Source organism: Leptonychotes weddellii, chromosome 5, assembly GCF_054177405.1.
Source record: "Leptonychotes weddellii isolate Sample4059 chromosome 5, ASM5417740v2, whole genome shotgun sequence".
In the NCBI taxonomy this organism is placed as follows: domain Eukaryota; kingdom Metazoa; phylum Chordata; class Mammalia; order Carnivora; family Phocidae; genus Leptonychotes; species Leptonychotes weddellii.
In genome coordinates this window covers 34,849,630-34,870,518 of record NC_138373.1, presented here as the reverse complement: position 1 = coordinate 34,870,518, position 20,889 = coordinate 34,849,630, and the positions used below count along the sequence as shown (strand labels likewise).

The 20,889-nt window shown below is 63.8% G+C and overlaps 3 protein-coding genes across 9 annotated transcripts in view; 2 read left to right on the top strand and 1 right to left on the bottom strand.

Annotated features, from left to right (window-relative positions):
• The first annotated feature begins 1,559 nt into the window (after nt 1-1,559).
• Nucleotides 1,560-16,481, top strand: BAIAP3 (BAI1 associated protein 3). Of its 3 annotated transcripts, none has more exons than XM_081820369.1 (35): nt 1,560-1,641; nt 6,407-6,547; nt 6,849-6,936; nt 7,089-7,169; nt 7,532-7,639; nt 8,061-8,120; nt 8,260-8,326; nt 8,445-8,640; nt 8,931-8,975; nt 9,113-9,190; nt 9,277-9,379; nt 9,667-9,774; nt 9,870-9,965; nt 10,073-10,176; nt 10,696-10,816; nt 11,268-11,392; nt 11,472-11,562; nt 11,682-11,738; nt 11,834-11,931; nt 12,013-12,064; nt 12,158-12,288; nt 12,524-12,647; nt 12,727-12,870; nt 12,962-13,054; nt 13,149-13,340; nt 13,416-13,484; nt 13,559-13,638; nt 13,707-13,815; nt 14,144-14,215; nt 14,297-14,377; nt 14,461-14,581; nt 14,661-14,784; nt 14,866-15,071; nt 15,150-15,532; nt 16,251-16,481. In XM_081820369.1, exons 2-34 carry the CDS (start codon nt 6,417-6,419, stop codon nt 15,251-15,253), a joined length of 3,459 nt encoding a protein of 1,152 aa, XP_081676495.1. In that variant the 5' UTR covers nt 1,560-1,641; nt 6,407-6,416; the 3' UTR covers nt 15,254-15,532; nt 16,251-16,481. The 3 variants fall into 3 exon arrangements, with proteins under 3 accessions (XP_081676495.1, XP_081676494.1, XP_081676493.1); XM_081820368.1 differs by having other exon boundaries at nt 14,102-14,215; nt 16,299-16,481; XM_081820367.1 differs by having other exon boundaries at nt 14,102-14,215.
• On the bottom strand, nt 16,283-18,689 carry TSR3 (TSR3 ribosome maturation factor). 3 transcript variants are annotated; one of them, XR_014145415.1, is made up of 6 exons: nt 18,508-18,689; nt 18,194-18,413; nt 17,691-17,884; nt 17,094-17,322; nt 16,909-16,972; nt 16,283-16,662 (listed from the first exon to the last, which is right to left on the bottom strand). XR_014145415.1 is itself a non-coding variant. In XM_006739101.2 (6 exons), exons 1-6 carry the CDS (start codon nt 18,617-18,619, stop codon nt 16,479-16,481), a joined length of 951 nt encoding a protein of 316 aa, XP_006739164.2. In that variant the 5' UTR covers nt 18,620-18,686; the 3' UTR covers nt 16,283-16,478. The 3 variants fall into 3 exon arrangements, 2 of the variants coding, with proteins under 2 accessions (XP_006739164.2, XP_030890160.2); XM_006739101.2 differs by having other exon boundaries at nt 17,146-17,322; nt 18,508-18,686; XM_031034300.2 differs by having other exon boundaries at nt 17,146-17,322; nt 18,215-18,413; nt 18,508-18,686.
• Nucleotides 18,690-18,719: 30 nt separating this feature from the next.
• Nucleotides 18,720-20,889, top strand: part of GNPTG (N-acetylglucosamine-1-phosphate transferase subunit gamma) — a 15,558-nt gene continuing 13,388 nt past the window's right edge. For all 3 annotated transcript variants that reach the window (XR_004078426.2, XM_031037538.2, XM_006741951.3), the window contains exons 1-3: nt 18,720-18,802; nt 18,879-18,936; nt 19,018-19,085. Coding sequence is in view for 2 of the 3 variants with exons in the window: in XM_031037538.2 (XP_030893398.2) it covers nt 18,748-18,802; nt 18,879-18,936; nt 19,018-19,085 (181 nt within the window). In the remaining variant the exon portion in view is untranslated. The remainder of the gene's footprint in view (nt 18,803-18,878; nt 18,937-19,017; nt 19,086-20,889) is intronic.

Sequence of the window (20,889 nt, the reverse complement as noted above, 5' to 3'; positions counted from 1 at the left end):
GTTCCTGAGCACCTCTGTCCCCATGTGCCTAGCTGTGCTGGGCCTGAATGGAAGCAGCGCCTGCAGGCAGAGAGCTTCCAGAAGGAGAATCCACCCTGGTGGGTCCATGTCTCCTCCAGGGCGGCATGGAAATGTGTGGGTCTGCACCGAGGAGCTGAGACAGGTGGTGTCCCCATCAGAGCAGTGTCCGCCCCATCTGGGGGTGATGGGAGAGGTGCCAGGTCCCCCCTGGGCTGGAGAGCCATGGCCCTGCTTTCCCCACACTCCCTCCCCCAACTCTGAGGAATGGGCGGGATGGGCCTGCAAGGCGGGATGTTCACAGCCTAGGGGCCAAGCTGTGGCCCAGTGAGCTGCTGTTCTGGTACCCTGGGCCTCCACCTTTGGCCCGCAGCTCAGCCGACCCCTGGCCTCCCCCCAGCAAACCATTCTTGCCTCTGTGTTCTGGGCCTTTCTTTCTTTCTCTTTCTTTCTTTCTTTCTTTCTCTTTTCTTTTCTTTCTTTCTCTTTTCTTTTCTTTCTTTCTTCTTTCATTCTTTTTTTTAAAGATTTTATTTATTTATTTGACAGAGAGACACAGCGAGAGAGGGAACACAAGCAGGGGGAGTGGGAAAGGGAGAAGCAGGCTTCCTGCCGAGCAGGGAGCCCGACGCGGGGCTCGATCCCAGGACCCTGGGATCATGACCTGAGCCAAAGGCAGACACTTAACGACTGAGCCCCTCAGGCGCCCGGTGGGCCTATTTCCCACACTGCCTGGGGCCCCACCATTAGAGATGAGGTCCTTGGGGTTAAAAACATTCCCAAATCGGTGGATCCCCTAAGTACAAGGTCCTCTGATGATCCAGCAGGATCGGCCAAAGGCAAGGTAGGGATTGGGAGACCCAGTGCACCTCAGACCTCCAGAACTTCTGAGCAGCCCCTGGGTGTCTTCCGGCCCCCCTAGCACCCCCGGGAGCTTGTCAGAAATGCAGCTGTTCCGCCCCAGCCCAGACTCTGGGAATCAGCAGCGGCAGTCTGTTTCCACAAGCTCTCCAGGCGGGCACGGTGCGGTGCTCGCGCAAGCTTCAGAGGGCCGTCCAGGGTGGGCGACGAAGAGCGCAGGCCTGGAGGTTCCAGCTGGCTGTGAGGCCGGGGCGTCGGGGGCCTCCCCTGCGCCGTGCGGACGCTGACCCAACAGGTGACGGGGTGTTGCGGGGCGTCCTGGGATGATGCCTGCAGCACCCCTCGCCCCGGGGGCAGACTGGCGGCGGAGTTGATGCCGAGGTCAGAGCTTGGGCTGGGAGGCCCTTCCAGAAAAGTCTGCGCTGCGGCCGGGGCCGGTCTTCCTCGGTTTCGGCGACTTTGGCTTCCCAAGGGTCCCCGGGGGAGGGGGTCCTGACACAGCAGAACCTGCTCCCCGCTCTGCACCCACCGTGGCTCCCTGGCCCGACTCCCCCGGCGGCTGGCGTGCGTGGTGCCGGGGTCGCGGGGAGGGGGTCGCAGGAGGGGCGGGCCGGGAGCGGCGGGGGCGGGCCCGGGGGCGGGGCTATAGGTCAGGCCCCGCCTCCCGCAGTGCTCGGTTGTCCGCGCGGCGGCGAGCGCGCTGTGCCTGGCGTCCCTGGGAGCCGGTGCGGAGCGCGGCGTCTCCCGAGACCCCGGCCCACGGTGAGTGCGCGGACTCCGGACGGGATTCGGGTGCCGTCCCCTCCGGCCGCCGCCGCCGCCGCCGCCGCCGAGCGCCCAGTCCTGCTCCTGCGTTTGCGGACCCCGAGGGCGCGCGGGGAGGCCCCCGAGGAGAAGGGCGGCGGGAGGTGGGGAAGGCGCGCCCCCGGCTCCGGGGAAACTGAGGCCGGCGCGTGCTCGGAGCGACGGGTCTCGGGCACTTCTCTCGGCCGTCCCCGGGAGCGCCGGAGCTGGCGGGGATGGGGGGGGGTGCAGCAGGACGCCCCTCCGACCTCGGTGCCCCCACCCACCTGCGGCCTCCGAGGACCTCAGAGACGCTCCGCGGGGGCTCCCGGGCAACACGCAGATGTCCCCGGCGCCCCGTCCCTCCCTCCCTGCCGCCAGTCGTCAGAGAACCCACGAAATCGTCTCCACGAAATCCCTCCAGGGGCCGGAACGGTATAAAACAATGCGCACTCACCAGGCTTCTAAGCCGCCCGAGGACCCCCCCGCTCATCGGGGAGGGAAAGACCTCGACGGAACTGGGGTGGGGGGGGTCCGAGGCTTCCGAGGGGAGCATCGAGAGGGAGGGGCGGGGAGGAGAGGGAGCGGCGAGAAGGGATGTTGGTGAGCGAAGTGGGCGGAACACCGCGGTGGAGACAGGTGAGTACAGGCCCGGGGGAGGGAGCCTCGGAGGAAGATCGGACGGAGGGGTTTCATTTTTCGTGCATTCATTCTAGAAGTATCTGGGTAGCCCTTTACAGTTGATCCCACGCGTCACAGGGCTTTAGGTCCGGCTCTAGAGCAGCTTACAATGCACGTTCCCAGGCCCTTCCCGGGCTCTCAGGGAGCCGCATTTGTAATGGGCCCTGGGGCTACTGCTCTGCTGCGTACTGGGAGCACTGGCTGGGGAGCCGCCGGACATGACAGCCGGAAATCCAATAGGAAAAGTGAAGGGAGGGGGGTGGGAGGGAAACTGGGAAGACAAGACCACGACGGTGACAAGGAGACCAGCATGTGGGACCAGAGATCCCCGTCACTCCCCCTACACACCCAGGGTAGCCGCAGGGGACCCCTGCCCCCAAGTCTCAAGGGACCAACTCTTGGTAAGAAGGGACCTAGTGTTCTGAGATGTTTATCATAAAGGTGTTCATTCGCTCTGCGGGTGACCAGCTGGCCACAGGGGACACTGGTGAGGGAGACAGATCTGGCGCTCTGGCACAGCTCAGCTGCCCCCAGACCCACCTGCTTTGGTGCCACCTAAGCCCCCAGGTGGGCTAGCAGGAGACAGTGTGGCTTAGAGCCCTCAGTTTGAGTCCTGGCTCCAGACAGGTCACCCCAGCCCCAGGGTGTGAAGTGGGACAGTGATACCCACTTTGCAGGATTGCCTCTTCCCATTTACCCTGGGCCTTGGGGACAGCCAGGGGACAAGGTAGGCCTGTTAATGTTGGCTTGGTCCCAGTGCCAGTGTGGCATTCAACTCCTCGGCCAGCCTCACCTCGCCCCTTGGAAAAACGGGAGCTGGGATCCTGGCCCTGGTGGCCAGGCGTGAGCAAGGATGTGGGCACATCTTGTTCTGTGCTGCTGCCCAGGCCCAGGGGGGACAGACACAGAGAGCTCAGGGAGGAGTTCTGTTGGGGGCCTGGTAGACAGACGGAGGGCCCCTGTGGCCCGCAAACGCTTCCTGGGGGTCAGCTGCGCACCTACTGCGGGTGCGGCTCTGGGCGAGGTGCTGGCTGGCTCCCGGGACCCCCAGGCCATGGGGAGCAGCAATATCAGTACCCAAGCAGTGGGGGGTTTCCAAGGAAATCGGAGGAGTGTCTGGGCACGCAAGGAGGAGCCATCTTTCCCAGATACCTGTGCCCAGATGTCGCTTTTGTCCCAGTCCAGTCAAGGGGCTGAGGGAGGGAGTGCCGCAGAGGGGGAGGCCAGCATACCTGGACCCCAGAACTCAGGACGTGCCAGGAGCTTAGAGCTTGGACACCAGAGTCAGAGGTGGGCTCCATCCCTGGCCACTTGCTGGCTCTGTGGCCTTGAGTAAGCTCCTAAGCCCGGGGCCTCAGTTTCTCCAGGTAGATGAGAGGAGCAGAGCAGTACCCCCTTTCCGGGGCTGAGATTATGGGGCAAGGTGGCTCCCCCTCTGTCTTGAGTGTTTTATTCTCACAGAGGCACCCTGTCCCTGCAGCCACTTGGCTCCTGCGTCATGTTTGTCTCTGGGACCGTGAGCCCCTGTAGCCCCTGTCACTCGGCGGACGCAATTGGCGGTTGCCCTGGCAACAGCCAAAGCAGTGGCTGCTCCCCTGGCTTTGGGGGGCTGCGGGGGTAGCAGCCTCTTCCCCACAGCTAGAGAGGGGAAGGGGGGTCCTGGTGCCCGGCCGCCTCGGGACCTCACTGCTGACAACAGGGGCGACAGATTGTAGGACTGCATGCTCACGCTGCCGCGCCCCCCCCCCTCATATCCCCCCATCTTTGCAGGGGGCTCCCAGGGGCAGGCAGTGGTCAATGTGAGGAAGGCGGGACCTCATTTCAGGGCGTGAGCCAGCTGCCCTTTCTGTCCCCAGCTCTCAAGCTGGTCAGATGAGACCCTCTGAGCCCAGCACTCCCTGGGGCTCCATCAGGGAGCAGGCTAGGGTGCTGTCTGCAGGGGTGGCCTGAGCCGGTCGGGGGATACAGAGCAGGGATGGCAGCCCTGGAGCCACGGAGAGACAGACCCAGCGGGGGGGCAGGGATTGGTTTGTTCGACAGAATCTATTTAGGACTCGGGAGGTGCCCGGCATGCCCTGGCTCCAGCTCTCCCAAAGGGGCATAAGATGCTGAGAAGGAGGTAGCAGATGTTCACTAGAGACTCGCAGGGATGCGGGCATGATCCCTGGGACGCTGGCCTGGGCACACAGGGCAGGGGTGGGGCTCTCTGGGCTCTCCCACCACTAAGCGCCCATGGAATCTGGGTCAAGAATAGTTGTACCCAGCTGAGTTCCCCGTTCCTATTTTGTCAGTGAAATCATAGTGTTCCTCTGCACGGGTCCTAGAGGTCCCCCTCAATGAGTGGACAAGTGAGCTCTGCGAAGAAAGGGGACCAGGGCAGCGAGTCCAAAGGCCCAGCGGCGCACTGAGGGGAATGTGATGCATGCTCTACACGAGAGGCTGGCAAGCCTGGGGCAGGGAGCCCAAGGGGTGGGCACCGAGTGGAGGATTCACCCCGGCCAGGGGGTCGGCACTTTGGCGGTTTTCAACAGGGGCGCAAGGAGACTACTCTGGGGTTTTGGGGGAGGCACAGGTTGTTGCCTGGCCCAGGGGAGAGGTGGGGGCCTGCGGCAGCTTCGTGGTCCCCCCACCCTCCCCCCAGGTCTGCAGGGGACCCTGGATCCTCTGGAGAATGCGAACCGGTGTGACGGTGGCTGGCAGGGACCAGCAAGGTGTCCCCCACGACTCGGAGATGCTCATTTCTTTTTTTTTTTTTTTTTAAGATTTTATTTATTTATTTGAGAGAGAGAATGAGAGAGAGAGCATGAGAGGGGGGAGGGTCAGAGGGAGAAGCAGACCCCCTGCCGAGCAGGGAGCCTGATGCGGGACTCGATCCTGGGACTCCAGGATCATGACCTGAGCCGAAGGCAGTCGCTTAACCAACTGAGCCACCCAGGTGCCCCTCGGAGATGCTCATTTCTGAGGGCCCCAGCTCAGCCCCTTGCAGGGCTGCAGGCTTGCTGTCCAAGCCTGTCCCCCACCCCCCACCCCAGGCTCTGTCTGCACAGAGCAGAGTGACCAGGCCTGAGCTGGCTTCAGGAGGTGCACCGACAAGGGGCGCCTTGGCCCAGGCTCTAGTCTGTGCCACAGGGCCCATCCCTGTCCCAGCCGTGACATCTGGGCTGCTGCAACCCAGACAACATGGGGCTGGTTCCCAGATGGGAGAGGGACAGGGAGTGGTGGCCCCACACCCCAAACTTCTGAGGAGGGGCAGGACGTGCTCCATAGTTTCATTTCTACTGATTACAGGTAGCAGGCTCTTGTCTGCAGGGCGGCCCAGGGAGTGAGGATGGGGCATTGCCCTGGCCCTGCTTGGTGGGCCAGGACCCCCAGTGGCCCCTCCTGTGCATGCTGGCCCCTCGGAGTCAGCCCCACTGGCCCTTTCTGGCCCAAGCTCCTCTGCAGGACAAGGATGCTGGGGTTCCCGAGGAAGGTTTGGCCTCCTGCAGGAGCTTTGTCGGCCCTGGCCCCAGACTGGACCTTCCAGGCTGGCTGACCTGGGCACCCCTCCCCCACAACTCTGTCCCCTTAGCACAGCCCCCGGGAGACACAGGCCCTGGCTGCTGAGCTGTCCTCGGACCCCAGGGACACAGCCAGGGGATGTAGCCCTGGATGGGTGGCAGGTGGGGTGTGGCAGAACAGGCCCCCCTATGTGGTGGACTCCAGCAGTTCCCAGCAACGGAGCGCGGACTGTGCCAGGCACCACCATCACCTCTCACGACCCCATCCCATCCCCAGATCCACCCAGCAGGGATGCCCCATTTTGCAGATGGGCCATGAAGACTTAGAGAGACCAAGGGACTGGCCCCCTGGGTGCCCAGTGCAGTCCAGCAGGGGGGCTGAGCTCCAGGGAGGCTCAGGTGCCCCCTCCTGCCCCACCGGGAACCTGCGCCGGCCGCCAGAAACGCAGCTCCTGTCGGTTTCTGGCTCATTCAATCATTGCTGGATGTGTACCTGATGTGATTACTGGGGCTAGCACAGCAGAGCTGCCAGCTGGTGGACATCCAGAGGCTCTCTCCCACAGATCACCCACCATGACGACCTTGCTGGAGATCAAGAGCAGTGTGCTCAGGCAAGTGCAGGTGCGCCCGTCCTTCCGCCGGAGGACCGAGGGAGAGCCTGGGAGCACCAGCACTGACCCACAGGAGCCCACCGCGGGGGCTTGGTGGGTGCCCCACGCCTGATCCCGTACAGTCACGTGCACCTGGCCGCCCTCCTCTTGCTGGACCCCACTCTCCCGTTCCCCCGACCTCCGGGGGAAGCCTGGGGGAGTGATACCAAGGCCAGAGGGTGGGGGGGGGGCCACACTGTGGACATCAGACTGGGCCCTCGACCGTGTGGAGACCCAGGCAGTCCCCTCAAGTTGTAGGGCCTGGTGGCTGGCCTTGGGCAGGGGACAGGTGCGTGCTGTGAGCCCTGAGCTTCAGGGAGCGTTCGCTGACCCTCAGCCTGGCCTTTCTCTGCAGGAAACCTGGGGATGGTGTGGAGTTCTTCGCGCAGATGCGCCTTATTCTGAAGAAGGGGGAAGGCAGACAGAGCCTGCCGTGCCCCGAGGTGAGGACAGCTCAGAGCTGCTGCCCAGTGTCGGGGCACCATGCTGGGCCTTCCCCCCAGCCCCCTCTACACCAAGCCCCCACCCCTCAGCTCAACTCCCTCCCTCCCTGGAGTGTCCCCACAGGAGGCCCTCACCCTAGTGCCCCTCACAGGTCCTCTTGTGCAGTGGTTCACCAGCCCCTGCTGAGCCTGTGGACCCCAACCGTGGCCTGAGAGCCCTAACCCAGGAGGAGGTAAGGGGGATGGGGTTCTGGCCCCAGGGAGAGTCTGGGAGCACTTCCTGTATGCCAGGCCCAGGTTCTAGGGACAGGCGGACAGCAAAGGTGGCAGGGGTGAGGGCCAGGACTTCCCATGGAAGCCAGTAAGGAGCAGAAGTTGGGGGTCAGACCAATGGAGGGCCCAGCTGGTGCAAAGGTACCAATGCTGGGACCAGACTCTGCCAGTGGGTGGAGCTCCTGGGGGCTGGGATGCGGGGTGGGAGGGGCGGGGAACCAAGGTGCCTGGACCCCCAGTGGCCCGGGCTCAGGGCCCGGGGCTGAGGCGGACAGGGGTGGGGTGGCTGGGACTCAGGGTGCACCCCGCTCCCCGCCCGCAGGTGGAGATGCTCTATGAGGAAGCCCTGTACACAGTCCTTTACCGTGCAGGGACCATGGGCCCTGACCAGGTGGATGACCAGGAGACCCTACTGGGCTACCTGCAGCAGGTGAGTCCCACTGCCTCCATGCCCCCTGCTGGCCCGGCCCCACCCTGCTCTGGGGAAAATGGAGACCACTGTTTCTCCCAACCCTGTTGTCTGCCTGGTGATGTCACCATCACCCAAATAATACAGGCTTGCCTCACATACAGAACACACCCCCCCACACACACGTGTGTACACAGGCAGACATACATACAGGCTGATAGGCATGCCCGGAAGGACGGAGCGATGGAAAAACACACAGACACACAGAGAAGGGTAGAAAGGATAAACTAACAGAGGGACAGACATACAGGATGGATGGATAGACAAATACATCTTTCCTCCTCCCCTGGGTGTGTTTCCTCTGCTCTGTGAGGCCCCCGGGACACTGGCCAGCCCTGCTTTGGGGGGTCCCTGGGCCCTCACACCTGCCCACCCTCTACAGGTGTTTGGTACCAGCCCCGAGGAGCACGCCGAGGCCATTGAGCGTGTGAAGAAGGCCAAGGTGAGGCTGCCACTTGGTCTGGGCAGACGCTGACCAGCCACAGTGCTAGGGCTCGGGGGTGGAGAGGACACAGACCAGGGCCCTGTCCTGGCCACACGGAGCCTCCTTCAGGAGGCCCCTCGGCACCTTTGGCCCACAGGCCCCCACATATGCCCTGAAAGTCTCTGTCATGCGTGCCAAGAACCTGCTGGCCAAAGACCCCAATGGTGAGTGGGGACCAGCCAGGAGTTTGGCTGCGCCCAGGCCTGGTGGCCATGGAGGGACCGTGGAGGGACGGGGTTGGGGGGCCTGGGACCGGGGACTGAGGCGCCCGCGGTGTCTCAGGCTTCAGTGACCCATACTGCATGCTGGGCATCCTGCCGGCCTCGGGCGCCCCGCGGGAGCCGGGCCCGCACAAGGAGCAGCGTTTCAGCTTCCGCAAAGGCAGCAAGCGTGGAGGCCCACTGCCGGCCAAGTGCATCCAGGTCACCGAGGTCAAGAGCAGCACCCTGAACCCTGTCTGGAAGGAGAACTTCCTCTTGTAAGGCCCCTCTTCCAGCTGGGTGGCAGGGTGGTGGGGGAGAGGGGCTGCCTGCTACGCCAGGACGCGTGCCATCTCAGAACGGAGCAGGGCTGGTCATAGGACCGCCTTCCAGAGGACATCATCACCTCAGAGTGAGGTGCCACACAGCCAGGATTCAAATCCAGACAGCCTGTCTTACAAGCTGGAGCTCATGGACCCCTTCCGGCAGCTCTTGAAAGGGTCCCTCCCCTAGCTCTGGGCAGAGGATCGTCCTGCACCCTCTGGCCATCTCTCTGTTTTCCTTATAGTGAGATTGAGGATGTCAGCACGGACCAGCTGCACCTAGACATCTGGTACAGGCCCCTGGGCCCTGCAGGGCAGGGGGTGTGGGTGCACCTGGTCTGGGGGGGCGGTGTGGCGGTGAGAGGGGACATTCAGGGCCCAGCCAGGCCCCAGCCAGATGAGGTTTGCCCTCTTGCCCCACTCCTAGGGACCATGATGATGATGTGTCTCTGGTGGAAGCGTGTAGGAAGCTGAATGAAGTCATCGGCCTGAAGGGCATGAGCAGGTATGACAGGTGGGATCTTGGTGCCCCCCAGACATGGGCCAGCAGGTGGAGGGACCCCAGGTGGGAGCCCACCCTGCTTTGCCCAGGTATTTCAAACAGATTGTCAAGTCGGCCCGTGCGAATGGGACAGCAGGGCCCACGGAGGACCACACAGATGACTTCCTGGGGTGCCTCAACATACCCATCCGGGTGAGTGGGGGCCAGGGCCTCGTTCCCAGAGCACGTTTGTGGTGTCTCACCCTCCGGGGACACCTGGTGGCTATGTCCTGTGATTCCCCCAAGCCGCTCCCAACCTTCTTGGGCTGGGTGGGGGCACTGTGCTGCAGGGGAGGGGGAGGGAACAGCCTCCTGGGGCCTCTGGTGTCCAGGCACCCCGGAGTGCTCACCCTGTGCCGATGGCCTGTGTTCAGTGGGAAACAGAGGTCTGTGGGAGGGAGCAGGAGGAGATATTGCCAGTCTGAACCCCCTTCCCTTAGGAGGTGCCCGTGGCCGGTGAAGACCGCTGGTTCAAGCTGGAACCGCGTTCCAGTGCCTCCCGCGTGCAGGGAGACTGCCAGCTGGTCCTCAAGCTAATCACCACACAGGTGGGGGGCTGTGGGGTCCTTGCCCTCCATGCCGGCCCTACACCCCTGCCCGCGGGCTGGGGCAGGGCTGGTGATGGGCGGGCTTTGCATTCCAGAGGGACACGGGCATGAGCCAGCGCGGGCGGTCGGGCTTCCTGTCCTACATGCTGCTGCTCAGCCGTCTGCTGCAGTTCGAGCACCGATCGCAGGAGGTAGTCGCGCCCTCGGGGCCGGGGAGGGACAGCAGGGGAGGCTGGGCACCGGGGGCAGGAGGGGCTGGCGTCTCCTCCCTTCACTCACGCCTGCCCACCCCCTCCAGCCCAACTCGAGCGGCTGGCGCGGAGAGCTCAGCGGGCCCGCGGCTACCGTGCTCTGCCTGCACGGCGCGCAGAGCAACCTGTCTGCGCTGCAGCTGGCGGTGCTGTGAGTGGGCGGGGCCGCTGGAGGGGCGGGTCGCGGGAAGGCGAGGGGCGGGTGGGAGGGGCTGCGCGTCCCGGGGCGGGGCCTCTAGGGGCGGGGCGAACGAGGGGCGGGGTTATGGGAGGGAACGGGCGGCTAAGAGGGGCGGGCCCCGGGAAGGGGCAGGGCTGTGGAGATGGGACGGAAAGTGGGCGTGGTCATGGAAGAGGCGGGGGGCGCTGGGGTGAGGAGGGGCTTGGGAAGGGGCGCTGTGAGTGGCAGCAGCTGAGAGGGGCGGAGCTGGAGAGGTGGTGCTGCGAGGGGAGTGTCATGGGGTGGTGAGGGGGCGTGGCCTGTGGTGGGCGTGGCCACAGGTGGGCGGGACAGGCGCGGGAAGGAGTGCTTTGAGTGGGAAGGGATGGAACGGGGCGGTGTCGTAAGGGGATTGTGGGATGGGAAGGGGCAAGGAGGAGGGGCACAAGGGGTCTCCTGGGGGGTCGCAGCTCTGACTCCGCCCTGACCATGGCGGGGCTGGCCCCCCAGGCACTGGCAGGTCAGCAGCCGCCACCATCAGACCTGCACTCTGGACTATGGCTACCTGCTGGGGCTGCTGGAGGACATGCAGGCCCACTGGGAGGAGGCATCCTCCCTGCCCCAAGAGCAGGTGAGCGTGCCCTTGTCGGCTCAAAGTGCTGTTCCTGGAGGGTGTGCCGTGGGCTGGTGGCGCGCTGGGCAGACAGGGCGGAGGCCCACCCTCATGGGGCGCACGGCCTGCAGGGTGTGCTGGGCTTGAAAACAAACCTCATGATCCAGGGCAGAGCAAGACTGGGCAGTGCTGAGATAGGGGATGGGTTGGACCCAGGAGAGGGAGGTCGTGCCCTTCCCTTGGCTGGGGACAGAGGGAGTGGGCGCTGGCTGCTGGGCAGGGGGTACTGATGGTGCAAAGGCCCTGAGGCTGCGGGAGAAAGTAGCAGGGCCAGGCCGGTGGGTAGCTGCCGGAGGCCCTTGCAGACTGGCTAGGGCAGGCCACCCACTGGCTGGGGATGCTGCTGCCCCTGCCCCCACCCCGTGGGGCGGGCAGTGAGGGCCAGCTCTGACGGGCCCTGTGCCCCCAGGAGGAGAGCCTGGCTGACAGCTTCTGTGCCTTCTTGGAGTTTGGGCTGCAGCTGCTACGGCAGCTCCGAGACTACTTCCCAGCCACCAGCAGCACAGCCGTCCACCGCCTGGAGCTGCTGCTGAAGTGGGTGCAGCCGCCGGTGCTTGGGGTGGGCTAGGGCTGGAGTGGGGCAGCCCACAGTCAACGGGCGGCCCCTGTCCAGGTGTCTCAGCAAGATGCAGCTCTTCCAGCCGTCCTTCGAGATCTGCCCCTTCGAGACAGAGCTGAACATGGACATCGCAGCGGCTCTGAAGGTGTGTCCGGCCCCAGCTGCCCGCCCCACCCCGGCCCCAGGCTCGGCCTGCTCAGCCACTCTTTGCTGCCCTTTTAGCCTCCCCCATTCACCACACTGTCTCGGTGACTTGTCTTGCAGAGAGGCAACCGTGAGTGGTACGACAGGCTCCTGAACACCAGGAGTCCTCGAGAGCAGGTGCCGCTGGGGGAGGGCCTGGCCGCAGGGGAGGGGAGGGGAGGGGTCGGCCAGGAGGTGCGGGCCAGGTCATCGTGAACCGGGCTTCCTCGCAGCCGGGGCCGCTGCGCCTCGCCGGGCTGGTGGAGCTGGCTGACGCCGTCTACGAGGACCTGCAGTCCTGCTATGGCATCTACGCTAGCCTCTTCCACAGGTGGGGCCTCTGCCCCCAGCCCCTCGTGACGCCTCCAGGCCAGGCGTGGGGCAAGCAGGTGTGTGGAATTTGTTCTTACAGCATCGTCGAGATCGACTTCTTCACCCTCACTTTCCGGCAGCTGGAGCGTCTGGTGAGGAGGGGGAGTGGGGAGAAGCCCCCCGCCGGCTGGGAGGGTGCCTCGGTTTCCTTGTTGCTGGCGGTCTGACTCCGCCATCCTGAGCAGGTGGCCGAGGAGGCATGGGTGCTGACGGAGGAGCTGAGCCCCAAGATGACCCTTGAGGTGGCCTCAGGGCTCTTCGAGCTGTACCTGACCCTGGCCGACATCCAGAGCTTCTGGAGCAGCATCCCCGGACGGTGGGTGCCCTGCCCTAGGCTGTCCCCTTTCCTCCACGCCCCCATCTGTCTCCGTCCACTATGGGTCTCCCAGGCCTGTACCCACTCCTCCCTGTCCCCCTGCCCAACTGTCCTCCAGCCTCCTCTAGGAGGCCTCTGGGACAGGATCCCGAGGGCCCTTTGAAGGAGGGAAGCTGGGATGTGCAGGCTGAAGGTGTTTGAGTCAGGGCGGGCTCTGACGGGCCTCCTGTTGCAGTGAGAGCCGCTCCCTTGCTCTGGCCGGCATCCATGCCCCCTTCCTGCCCGCCGTGAAGCTCTGGCTGCAGGTGCTACGGGACCAGGCCAGGTGGAGACTTCAGGGAGCCGTGGATGTGGACACAGTGAGTAAGCACCCAGGCCTGAAGCTGCTGGGCTCAGCCAGGGCCTCCCTGCAACCCAGGCCTCCTCCCGCCCTCTTAGCTGGAGCCCATGGATGCCTCCTGCAAGCACAGCAGCTCCGCGGCCACTGCTAGTCTCTGCTTCAGTCTCATCCAGGAGCTGTGGGCCCGCCTGGCGTGGCCAGACCCTGCCCAGGCCCAGGCGCTGGGCACCCAGCTCAGCCAGGTGTGTGGCTGTGGGTTGCAGAGCGTGGTCTGGGAGGGGAGCAGGACCAGGGCCACAGTCCACAGCTCTGAGCCCTTGTGTCCCACCCTAGGACCTGTGCGAGGCCACCCTCTTCTACACTGAGCTGTTGCGAAAGAAGGTGGACGCTCAGCCCGGGGCTACAGGCGAGGCAGTGAGCGAGCCAGTGAGCAGGCTGGTGGGCAGGCGGGGCGGCGGAGGGCCGGTGGGGCCAGCACGGGGCTGCCCACGCACCACCCACGTCTGGCACGCCTCCCCAGCTCTGTGTGGTCCTCAACAACGTGGAGCTCCTCCGCAAGGCTGCTGGGCAGGCGCTGCGGGGTCTGGCGTGGCCGGAGGCGACCTCAGTGCTGGAGGGGGCACTCCCGCGGCCTCTGCTCAGCTGTGCGCAGGCCCTGGACGAAGACCTGCAGCAGGAGGTCCACACCGTGACGGCGCACCTGACCTCCAAGGTGGGCAGGCGGGCAGGCTGGGGAGCCGGCTGCTCCGTGCACTGCCGCTTGGTGCTGAGTGCTGCCGTCCCGCAGATGGTGGCCGACATCAGGAAGTACGTACAGCACATCAGCCTGTCGCCAGACTCCATCCAGAACGACGAAGTGAGTGCGCGGCCGGCTGAGGGTGTATGGGGTGGGGCCCGGGGGCTGTCTGGCGCTGAGGGTGCTGCCCGCAGGCCGTGGCCCCGCTCATGAAGTACCTGGACGAGAAGCTGGCCCTGCTGAATGCATCGCTGGTGAAGGAGAACCTGAGCAGGTAGGGCTCGGGGTGGGTGAGCAGCGTGGGGCCTGCAGTGCGGCCACCGACGCGGAGTGTCCCTGCAGGGTGCTGGAGGCCCTCTGGGAGCTGCTCCTGCAGGCCATCCTGCAGGCCCTCAGTGCAAACCTCGATGTCTCCGCGGATTTCTACGGCCGCTTCCACTTCACGCTGGAGGTAGGGCCGCGTGGAGGAGCCGTCCCTGCCGGGGCGCCTGGGCCTTTCCCGGCGGTCCCCGGGCCCCGAGGCTGCTGAGCACCCCTTTGCCCCTCTGCTGGGCGGCCTGGCCTTCCCAACCCAAACGGCTCCTGCCTGCCAGCCCACCCGTGTCAGCAGCACCTGGCTGCCCCAGGCGTTGGCATTCTCCTCCCTCCCCCCCCGGCTGGCCGGGGGGAGGTGGGGGGGCTGGCTTCTGAGCGGCAGCGCTGGGTGTGAGAAGTGGCTCTGGTTCCACCCGTCTCAGCCTGCTGGCCTCGGCTGGTTCTGCCTTCTTGCCTTGCCCCAGGCCCTGGTCAACTTTTTCCACGCGGAGGGTCAGGGTCTGCCCCTGGAGAGCCTGAGGGACGGAAGCTACAAGGTGAGGCCTGGCCTGGGGGCCTCTGGCAGGAGGGAGGGGAGCGTGCACAGGGCCCGCACTCAGCACCCCTGCGCCCCGCAGAGACTGGAGGAGGAGCTGCGTCTGCACCAGTGCTCCACCCGCGAGTGCATCGAGCAGTACTACCTGGACAAGCTCAAGCAGGTAGCGGGGCCCAGGGGGCGCGCTTGGCCTCCCCCCGCCGCGGGGCCCCCGAGCCCTGGTCACCAGCCTGAGCCCTTGCACAGAGGTGCCTGGAGCAGAACCGGTTCGGGCGCCTGAGCGTCCGCTGCCACTATGAGGCCGCTCAGCAGAGGTTGGCCGTGGAGGTGCTGCATGCTGCGGACCTGCCCCCACTGGACGCCAACGGTGAGGGGCCGCCGGTGGGCGGGGCGTGGGGGGCGGGCGGGCGGTGGCACTCATGGCGCCTTCTGGCTGTGCCCCTCAGGCCTGAGCGACCCCTTCGTGATCGTGGAGCTGGGCCCGCCACACCTCTTCCCGCTGGTCCGCAGCCAGAGGACGCAGGTCAAGAGCCGGACGCTGCACCCCGTGTACGACGAGCTCTTCTACTTGTGAGTGTCCTGCCCCCGCCCCCCCAGCCCGCCCGCGCCCGAGCGGGGCACCGGCTCCAGGTGACCGCCCCTCGCTTGCAGCTCCGTGTCGGCAGAGGCGTGCCGCCGCCGCAGCGCCTGCGTGCTCTTCACGGTCATGGACCACGACTGGCTGTCCACCAACGACTTCGCGGGGGAGGCGGCCCTCGGCCTGGGCAGCATCGGTGGCATAGCGCGGCCCCAGGTGGGAGGGAGCGCGAGGGCCAGGCAGCCCGTGACCCTGCATCTGCGCCGGCCCAGAGCCCAAGGTGAGTGAGGGTGCAGGGGTGGAGGGTCTGATGGCGGTCGGGTCTCACGCTGGCCCCTGCCCTCCTGCCTGCCTGCAGTGAAGTCAGCGCTGAGGATGCTGGAAGGCCGCACCAACAAGGAGGCGCAGGAGTTTGTCAAGAGACTCAAGGAGCTGGAGAAGTGCATGGAGGCGGACCCCTGAGCCCCTCCTGCCCCAGGCCGTCCCCAAGTCCCTGCACCATCCTCACCCTGCCCTGCGGTCAGCTTTGTGCAACCAGGGCTCGCTCCCCCCACCCCGCCGTGTGGTGTGCATGCTGCGGCTGGCCCTCCAGCCCCTCCTCCCTGCCCTGGCCCCGTGCGCTGTGTACTGTGAACCCCTTGCATCCAGCACCCCCCCAACCTGGGTCTGGGGGACTACCTCGGTGGGGCCTGGCCAGCAGCTGTCCCCCTGGATGTGGAGCAGAGCAGGCCTGGCCGCCAGGTGAGCTTCCCCATCTGCTCCCTCGGCTTCCACGGCCCCCAGCAGGCGGGCACCGGTCTGAGAGCAGGGTTCTCAGTGGGGTGGCTCTGCTTCCGGGGAGACGTTAGGCTGTGTCTGGAGGCATTTTTGGTGGTCACAGCTACAGGCTGAGGGAGATCTTACTGGCACTAGTGGTGAGACCAGGGATGCTCTCCCCAGCAAAGATGGGCCACTCCCAGATGTTACCAGTGCCACGACAAAGACCCCATCTTAGAGGAAGCTCTGTCTTCTCCTTCTGGGGCAGGGAGTGTGGCAGAGCCTTGCTGGCCAAGAGACAGGAAGGCTCAGGTTTGAGTCCAGACCATGCAAGCCGGCAGGAAACAGCTCCCTGGGGCCCTGGCGGAGGGGAAGGTGGGCACCCAGAACCCTTCATCCCGAGGGCATATGGACAGGTTTGCTAAGAACTGCATAGGTCTCACTCCCCACCTGGCTCTGAGGCCTGGGAGAGGGTCCCCGGGTGTCACTGTGAAGCTGGGGACATCACGCAGAGTTGATAGGTCAGTGTACGGAGCTCCATGCAGGCCACGCAGCTGTCCAGTGTATTCTCTGTGTCCACACACACCTGCCCGTGCCAGACCTGCCTCACGCCCTGACATCACCACAGTCCAGACGCTTCCCAGGCAGGCTCTGCCTCATTGGAGACTGAGAGTCATCCCCACGCCATCCCCCCCATCCCCAGGTCAAGTGCAAAGAAAGAGGCTCACACTGGGGTCTCCTTGGCCTGCAGCTTCATTGGGAGGGCTGGAAGGCCCCAGAGCACGGCTGTGTCAGAAGCATGGGGACAGAGTCCAGTGCTGCTCAGTGCTGCGGGGGCTGAGGCTGCCAGGCCCGTCTGTGTCCCCACAAGTCCTGCTATGTCTCCAGTTCCTTACTGCTCCGCCATGAAAAGTAAACGTGTCTGCCACCTTTAGTCTCTCTGCCGTTTCTTAATTCCTTTCCAAACCTCTGCGGGGGCCCTGGCCTCTGCCCCCTGTTCCAGAGGACCCTCCTCCTCAGGGCAGCTACTACTGCTGTCTCCTCCATCCTCGGCACTAGGCCCTCGCTCCTCAGACTCGTCCTCACTGTCGCTGTCGCCACTGTCTGCAAGCAGCCTGGAAGGGAGAGGAGTGTTCACTATGGGCTCACTCACTCACAGAAGCCCCCAGCTGAGGGCAGATTCTCCTATTCCCCAGGTTCTTAAAACCAACACCTCTCCAGTGGGACCTCCACGTTCCCTCTTACACAGTCACAAAACCCTCGTGCTGCTGAGGGATCCACCCCTCCTCCCCACCCCCGCCATCCATAGGAGGGGCTGAGGCCAGAGGCAGAGGAGAGCCCTGGGAAGCCCAAGGACCTACCGGGTGCCAGCCACTGGCCTGTTGGGGTTTGCAAACTCCCGCCCAGAATCCACGTCAAAAGGATCTGAACAGAGGAAGCAAGCAAGAAAGGGACCTATAGATGAGCTCAGAGCACAACCAAGCCCCCCAAATGCTGGCGTAGGAAGGCCCCCCCACACCCGGCTTCTCAACAGGAGGTGGCATGCCTGGAGGGTCCTGGCTCCCAACCAGGGGGCTTGTGTCCATGCCAGGCCTCACCGATTTCCTCCTCCTCGGGGCACTCCTTGGCGTGGGCCAGGAACTCATGCTGGGCCCGCAGCACCTCCTCCGCACTGCTGCAGGCCGCGTACGTGTCCAGGAGCTGGCGATTCAGGTCTAGGAAGCCCTTGCCCCACTTGAACTTCCGCAGCAAAATGACAGCAAGGTCTGAAAAGCCTGACGGCGAGGACACCGGAAACCCAAGGATGTCGACAATACCTCTCCCATCCCAAGTGTGTTCCAAGCACCCTCAACGCTGTCCCCACACCTGAAACTCCCCATCAGACACCATCCTATGGTCCAGACAGCCTGCTTGCCCTCCTCTGCCATCCACGAAGGCCCTCTCCCCATGTCTCATGGGGCCGCCTGAGCCTCCACGGGGACCATACATTCTCTGAGGACAAGTTGAGGGGTGACAGAGGTGGGGCTGAAATCCTGACCTTCCACCTCGACCGCCCCACACACCCTCACATGGCTCTGGGAGGTGCCAGCAGAAAACCCATCGCTACCAGTGTAGCCAGACTTGGCAGCAGGCCGGCGCTCACCCAGGATGCAGAAGGTGGCGGCAAAAGCCTCCACACAGGACAGCTTGCAGGGCCGGCCGTAGTTGACGGGATTGGCAGCGACCAGGTGGGGCAGTAGCCGCAAGTGGCTCCCGCGCATCTTCCCAAACGGGGTCTCATCCAGTCGGGCCCAGGAACAGTCGATGACAGCGACCCCACTCTGTGCGACCAGCTGTCTGTTAGGAGCAGAGCAGGGCTAGGTTCTGGAGACCACGGGTCCCTGGAGACTGACCTCACAGGGATACAAGAACATCATTTCTCGGCCCCCAAGCACCCCCAACAGTGTGTGTTCCTGCAGCAGACTCCTTTATTCACTCGTTTACTGAGACCGACTATATCCTGCGCTAGGCAACGGGGGAAAACTAGACCAGTACACCTAGGTGAGCCCGGCAAGAAGGATGCGCCAGGGTCCCGGGCTCAGGGAGAGCACAGAGCCCAGGCAGGGACCCCGCCCGCTCCCCCCACCCGCGCCTCCCCGCTCCTACCTGTCCGCGGGGGACACGTACTGGGAGCCCACGGGGCTGAGCACAACGCCGCCGAACCTGTGGCCCAGACGCAGGCAGCGCACCATGCCTAGGCGGGCCAGCTTGCGGCCAGTGCAACGCCGAGGGTCGCAGTGGCCCAGCTCCCACATGGCCAGCGTGCAGGGTAGCCGCGCCGGGCCCGAGGTGCCCTCCTCCTCGGCCGCCTCTGGCTCCACGGACGCTGCACCGGAGACGGAAGGATACCGAGCCTCAGGCGCAGCTCGGGGGCCACTCCCGGCCCCCAACTCCCGGGCCCGCGATCGCGCCTCACTCACCGCGCAACGCGGCGCCCACCTCCTCGGCGAAGGCCTCCAGGGAGCGGCCCGCGGGGTGGCGAGCGCGGCCTCCTTCAGCCCCCATCCCCCGCGCCGCCCTCCTCCGGCCCATGGCGGGCAGCTGGGTCCCGGACACCGCCCGCCTCACGGCTCGGCTGCGGCCGGGCCGCGCGTGTCTGCGCAGGCGCCGAGCGCCACTTCCGGCCCGGCGCCGCCCACGTGACCGCGCGCGGGGGAGCGATGGCGGCGAGGCTGGCGGGCTTCCTGCTGCTGCTGCTGGGGCTCGCGGCGCCGGGTTAGTGTCCCCGCGCTCCGGGGCCCCTCGCGTGCGCCGCCTCCCGCCCGCCTCCTGACCGCCCCGTTCCCCGCAGGGCCCGCGCCCGCCGCTGCCGCCAAGATGAAGGTGGTGGAGGAGCCCAACGCGTTCGGGTGAGCGGCCGCGCCGGGCGCGGCGGGGCGCGGAGGGACAGCCCGGAGTCCGGCTCCCCCTGACCCTGCCGCTTCTCTCAGGCTCAACAACCCGTTCCTGCCCCAGACTAGTCGCCTCCAACCCAAGAGGGATCCTTCACCCGTGTCTGGTGAGTGCAGGACCCTGGCCGCGGACATGGGGGCGGCTAGGGAGGGAAGCAGGGAGCCGGCGCGGATTTCCGGCTCGGGTGGCCGGGGCAGCCTGGGATGAGGGCCCTGAAAGGGCCCGGAGTCTCGTGCATTCGTTTGTCAGCCTTTCAGAGTTTGAGTGCACCAACGTTAGTATTCTAGAACGTTCTAGTACGAGTTAAATAGTTACCTCCGAATTTAGTCTTCTTTAATTCCTTTTGTGAAGGTGATCTCAGTTAATAGTTGGCCACAGACGTCTTTTGTGCTTTTACGTGCGTAAGTGTACAAGGAAAAATGTGCACTAATGTGGTTTGGTGCTTTCTGCCGCTATTTTTTAAAACGTATTTTTTGCCTTTTTTTGAACAGCACGAACTACGCAGGTTTGCGCTTTTGCTGTTGTTGCTCGCGGTGTGTCTTCGTGGTGGTGAACGCTGGCCTTCACTCTTCTCTCTTGATACTTAGTCTTTCATAGGATGGCCCTGTGTCCTTTTATCGTCAGATGTTACGTTTAAATTTGTTGGTCGTTAGAAGCAATGCTGTGGAGAACATCCTTCATGCGGATTGTCTCTTTCTAGGCTGTGTGCGTGGTTTCCTAAGGCAGGATCCCAGAAGTGGAATCGCTGGGTCGTCAAATGAGAAACACGGGAAGCAAAAAACCCAGTAATGTTTTTTATTGAGCACTACTGTGTGTTAGGGTCTGTGATGGGAATGCAGAAATGAGCAAAACGTAGAGAGCTTGTTCTCTCTTCGTGACAGTCTAATGGGGGAGTGTGCGTGTGTGCGCCAATAAAGAAGTAGGTGAAATGTAGAATGCTTGATGAGAAATACTCTGTAGGTCTGGAAAGCAGAGACGGAAGTGTGTGTGAAGAGGTGAGTGTTGTTTGGGGAATTGCCATTTTATTTTTTTTTTTTTTAAGATTTTATTTATTTATTTGACAAAGAGACAGCGAGAGAGGGAACACAAGCAGGGTGAGTGGGAGAGGGAGAAGCAGGCTTCCTGCTGAGCAGGGAGCCTGATGTGAGGCTCCATCCCAGGACCTGGGATCATGACTGGAACCGAAGGCAGACACTTAACGACTGAGCCACCCAGGTGCCCTTTTTATTTTTAATTATTATTATTAAGTAAACTGTACACCCAGCGTGGGGCTTAAACTCAAGACCCCAAGATCAAGAGTCATATGCTCTAGGGACAGAGCCACTTAAATAGGGGAGTCAGGAAAAAGCTGAGAAATGACATTTTGGCCAGAAGCTGAAGGAGGAAAGGACATGAGAGAGGGATGGGGATATCTGGGAAGAGGAGTCCAGCAAAGGGAGGAGGGCAGGTAAAGGCCTCCAGCAAGGACGCCCAAGCCAGAGGGATTGGGGGTGGGTAGGATGAACTCAGAGAGGGAACAGATGTGAGATTTCACTCTAAACTATCCCTGCTTTTTATTACAAAAAGAATTGAAAAGAAAAATGGAGAAATGGGACAGTGGACACGTGTGCTCTGCGCCTCCGTTAACAGTTCACATTTGCCTGGTTCTCCTCTCTTTCATCATTTTGAAAAATGTGAATTTCCATTTTGCTGAACCATTTGAAACTAGATTACAGGGCGCCTGGGTGGCTCAGTTGGTTGGGCAACTGCCTTCGGCTCGGGTCATGATCCTGGAGTCCCTGGATCGAGTCCTGCATCGGGCTCCCTGCTTGGCGGGCAGTCTGCTTCTCCCTCTGACCCTCCCCCCTCTCATGTGCTCTCTCTCATTCTCTCTCTCTCACTCAAATAAATAAATAAAATCTTTAAAAAAA

What these genes read in the sequence shown, in the direction of transcription:
- BAIAP3 (XM_081820368.1), top strand. Translation starts at nt 6,417, where the DNA reads ATGACGACCTTGCTGGAGATCAAGAGCAGTGTGCTCAGGCAAGTGCAG. An exon ending in GCGCTGCAGCTGGCGGTGCT is followed by an intron (nt 10,177 to 10,695) that starts GTGAGTGGGCGG and finishes CTGGCCCCCCAG; the next exon opens with GCACTGGCAGGTCAGCAGCC. An exon ending in ACATCGCAGCGGCTCTGAAG is followed by an intron (nt 11,563 to 11,681) that starts GTGTGTCCGGCC and finishes CTTGTCTTGCAG; the next exon opens with AGAGGCAACCGTGAGTGGTA.
- TSR3 (XM_006739101.2), bottom strand. Translation starts at nt 18,619, where the DNA reads ATGGGCCGGAGGAGGGCGGCGCGGGGGATGGGGGCTGAAGGAGGCCGC. An exon ending in CGCCACCTTCTGCATCCTGG is followed by an intron (nt 17,323 to 17,690) that starts GTGAGCGCCGGC and finishes CCTCGCCGTCAG; the next exon opens with GCTTTTCAGACCTTGCTGTC. An exon ending in AGGCCAGTGGCTGGCACCCG is followed by an intron (nt 16,663 to 16,908) that starts GTAGGTCCTTGG and finishes TCTCCCTTCCAG; the next exon opens with GCTGCTTGCAGACAGTGGCG.